The sequence below is a fragment of the Echinops telfairi genome, unplaced genomic scaffold (genome assembly GCF_000313985.2).
Source record: "Echinops telfairi isolate 266 unplaced genomic scaffold, ASM31398v2 ScPeMD7_40;HRSCAF=151, whole genome shotgun sequence".
Classification (NCBI taxonomy): domain Eukaryota; kingdom Metazoa; phylum Chordata; class Mammalia; order Afrosoricida; family Tenrecidae; genus Echinops; species Echinops telfairi.
In genome coordinates, this window is record NW_022103938.1 from 317,174 (window position 1) to 320,505 (window position 3,332).

At 44.1% G+C, this 3,332-nt stretch overlaps 1 protein-coding gene across 1 annotated transcript in view; it reads left to right on the forward strand.

Moving 5' to 3' along the window:
* The first annotated feature begins 1,582 nt into the window (after nucleotides 1–1,582).
* Nucleotides 1,583–3,332, forward strand: part of APOBEC1 (apolipoprotein B mRNA editing enzyme catalytic subunit 1) — an 11,988-nt gene continuing 10,238 nt past the window's right edge. Inside the window, 1 exon segment of the mRNA XM_045290523.1 lies at nucleotides 1,583–1,945. Coding sequence (XP_045146458.1) covers nucleotides 1,583–1,945 — 363 coding nt within the window.

The window sequence follows — 3,332 nt, forward strand, 5'->3', positions numbered from 1 at the left end:
ACTTTGCTTCCTCTGTTTCCTTTTACCTTCCTCAGATCCCACCATGAAGCTCACCCTTCTTCTGCCTCTTAGTAATCTCTCAGCTAGATTGCTGTTGCTCACAACCAATCTTTTAGTTAGCAGCCAAGTTCTTAACTATTGTGTTACCAAGGCTCCTTAGAGATAACTTAAGGCTCTGATTAATTGATAAATTAATTGTACAGTTATTTCCACTAACTGCCCTCAAGTCAGTTATAACGAATAATGACCCCATACAAAGGTTCTAAGACTAAATGTTTATGGGATCAAACAGCTTGATTTTTTTCCCTGTGGGGCAGCTGGTGTGTGAATCACCAACCTCGTGGTTCCCATGTCTAACCCCTGGCACCATCCAGGCTCCTTTCCTGTTATCTATCTAGTCCTAGAGAAATTCATGAGAGACTGAGAACTCTTAAGACTGTGCAAGGAAATTATTTTCTGAAGGGGTGGAATGTGAGCTCTCTCCAGCAGAAGAGTACGATTTCTTTTTGCAAAGAAGAGGAGGAGATTTCAGGCTGATTCAATTCTATTGACAAAAGGAGTTTGTGAGAATTTAAAGACATCTGAGCAAACTGGTTAGGCTAAAGAGTTTATGGAAATAAGCTGCAACAAGGTTAGAAATAAGGTTAGAGCTCAAATTCGACCTGTTCAAACCATAGTGAAGAAAATCATAGACTCAAGGAAATAATTAGTCCAAAGGTCGAATGGACCATGTTGACCTCAGCCTCCAGGATCCAGAGACCAGACAACTGTGATAGTACCCAGTTACTCCTGCAAATCACTCTGAAAGGGGTCACAATAGGAGGAGGTCTTAGGTAGAGTAGGAAAAAAATGAAACAAAACTCAAAATCATATAAAAACAACTCAGACTTACTTGTCTGATCAAGACTGGTGGAACCCCCTAAGAATATGGCCATTAATTCCAGTTCAGGCCCGGAACTGAAATCATTCCCACATTCAGCCAAACCAAGGGCACATCTATAAGGTGAACCATACAGTTCCAGGGAGGTATGTGTTCTTTAGAACAATGAACCATGCAAATTAAAAAGGCAGCATTTGCCCAGGGAAAAAGATCAGAAGGCAGAAAGGGATAGGAAAGCAAAGGGAAGGGAAATGGTCAACAGAGGGATAAGTGGGAAGAGTGTGGTGACATTGTTGGGAATCATATCAAGGTTGCTAAATAAAGTGTTTATGAATTGTTCAGTGGAAAATCAATTTGCTCTGTAAACTTTCACCCAAATCTTGGGGAGAGAGGGGAAAAAGGAGCTGATACCAAGGGCTCAAGTAGAAAGAAAATGTTTTGAAAATGATGATGGCAACATATGAACAAGTGTGCATGATACAATGGATGTAAGTATGGATTGTGATAAGAGCTCCCCATAAAATGTTTATCAAAAGAATTTTTTTCACCCAAATCATCACAAAACAATCAAAGATTGGACATTACATTTGAAGTTCTGTTATAGAAGGTCTTGAAACTCAGCCAAAGGAAGTTGGCTGAAAACCATTGGAGGATTTGTGAGTAGCATAGAGATATGACTAAAATCGTGTTTGAGCCACGAAGATGGCGCTGAAGGTGAGGAAGGAAGCTCCTGCCTCTTCCAAAACGGAAGCCAAAGCAAAGGCTTTAAAAGCCAAGGAGGCCGCGCTGAAAGGCGTCCACAGCCACAAAAAAGAAGATCCGCACGTCACCCACCTCCCGGCGGCCCAAGACCCTGAGACTAAGAAGGCAGCCCAATACCCTGGGAAGAGCGCCCCCAGGAGACACAAGCTGGACCATCATGCCATCATCACGTTCCCCTGGACCACAGAGTCTGCCGTGAAGATCGAAGATAACAACACACCTGTGTTCCTCGTGGATGTCAAATCCAACAAACACCAGATCAGGCAGGCTGTGAAAAAGCTCTATGACATTGACGTAGCCAAGGTCAGCACCTTGATCGGGCCTGACGGTGAGAAGAAGGCGTGTGTTCAACTGGCTCCTGACTGTGACGCTTCAGATGTTGCCAACAAAATCGGAATCATCTAAAGTGAGCCCAGCTGGCTAATGCTAAATAGAAACTTTTTCAAGATATATATATATATAAAAGTGTTTGAGACCCATTTGCCTGGCATTGGATGGGTTTTGGACTGGACAAAAGGAAAACAACAACAACAATAACAAAAATCAGGTAAAAGTAAATAGACCAGTTAGAAGACTGTTGCAACAATGTGACCTGATACATTAAGATGTAATACAGATACCAGTTTGGGGTTTAAGCAATAATTTATTTTTCTTTATATTATCCCTCTATTTAAATGCTTTTGTGAGTGGAGTGTTAGAGGGAAACCATCCATGTTTTTCAGTTGAATTAGCTGAGTATTTTTCTGGACTGTCATCTCAAACTTCCTGAATCATGGTTAACCTTCTGGCCTTGTGTCCCAGGGGTCACATCTCTCTGTCTAAGTAGTGAACACACATCTCCCTGTCCATTTCTGAAGGTCTCACTGCTGTTTCGCTTCCTCCAGAGGAAGTGTCCAAGGGCTGCCTTTCAGATTAAAGTCTGACAGGTGCTCATTCCAAGGTGTCAGCCATCTCCTCGCGCCCTCCACCTTTACACTCAAATTCACCTGTTCTTCACTCAAAGGTCAGAGGCTTATTCTTTGGGAGACCTTTAGGAGAGTGTTTCCTGACTCGGACCTCTTTCGTGATACCTAGCTACTTTCTGTTTAGTCCTTCATTTCAGTTAGAACCACTTGCCATGTACGGGCTACTGTACCCTGCAGGACCCCTTCCCTATGACCCCTCTAGTGCGTGCGCACACACACAGGAAGGTAGAGACAGTGCATGTGCTGGTATAAAACACTATCCATTTAGAAGGAGGTATCTGTCAGGCCTTATGACTCTTGTTTCAAAACAGTTTCTATGAGTTAAAAGTGTGGCTGGGAGGATCGGCTAAGTCTCCTGCCTGCATTTCCCCGTAGTCAGTGCACTCTCCGAGACCATTGTTGCTGACTCATAGTGACGGGGTGTGGGGGGTGTGTGGTGGTGGGGGGGGTGGGGGGAGGCGGGGGCGGTGCCACAGAAGGAAACACTGCCTGGTCCTGCTCCATCCTCACAACTGCTGTTATGCTTGAGGCCATTGTTTCAGGCACGGCGTCAAAGATCTCCCTCTCTTTTGCTGTCCCTCTGCTTTTCCAAGCATGTCCTTTTCCAGGGACTGGCTTCTCCTGAGAACATATCCAACCAAAGTACTTGAGATGACGTCTTGCCATCCTTGCTTCTAAGGAGCATTCTGGTTGTACTTCTTCCCAGACAAGTCTGTGATTTTGGC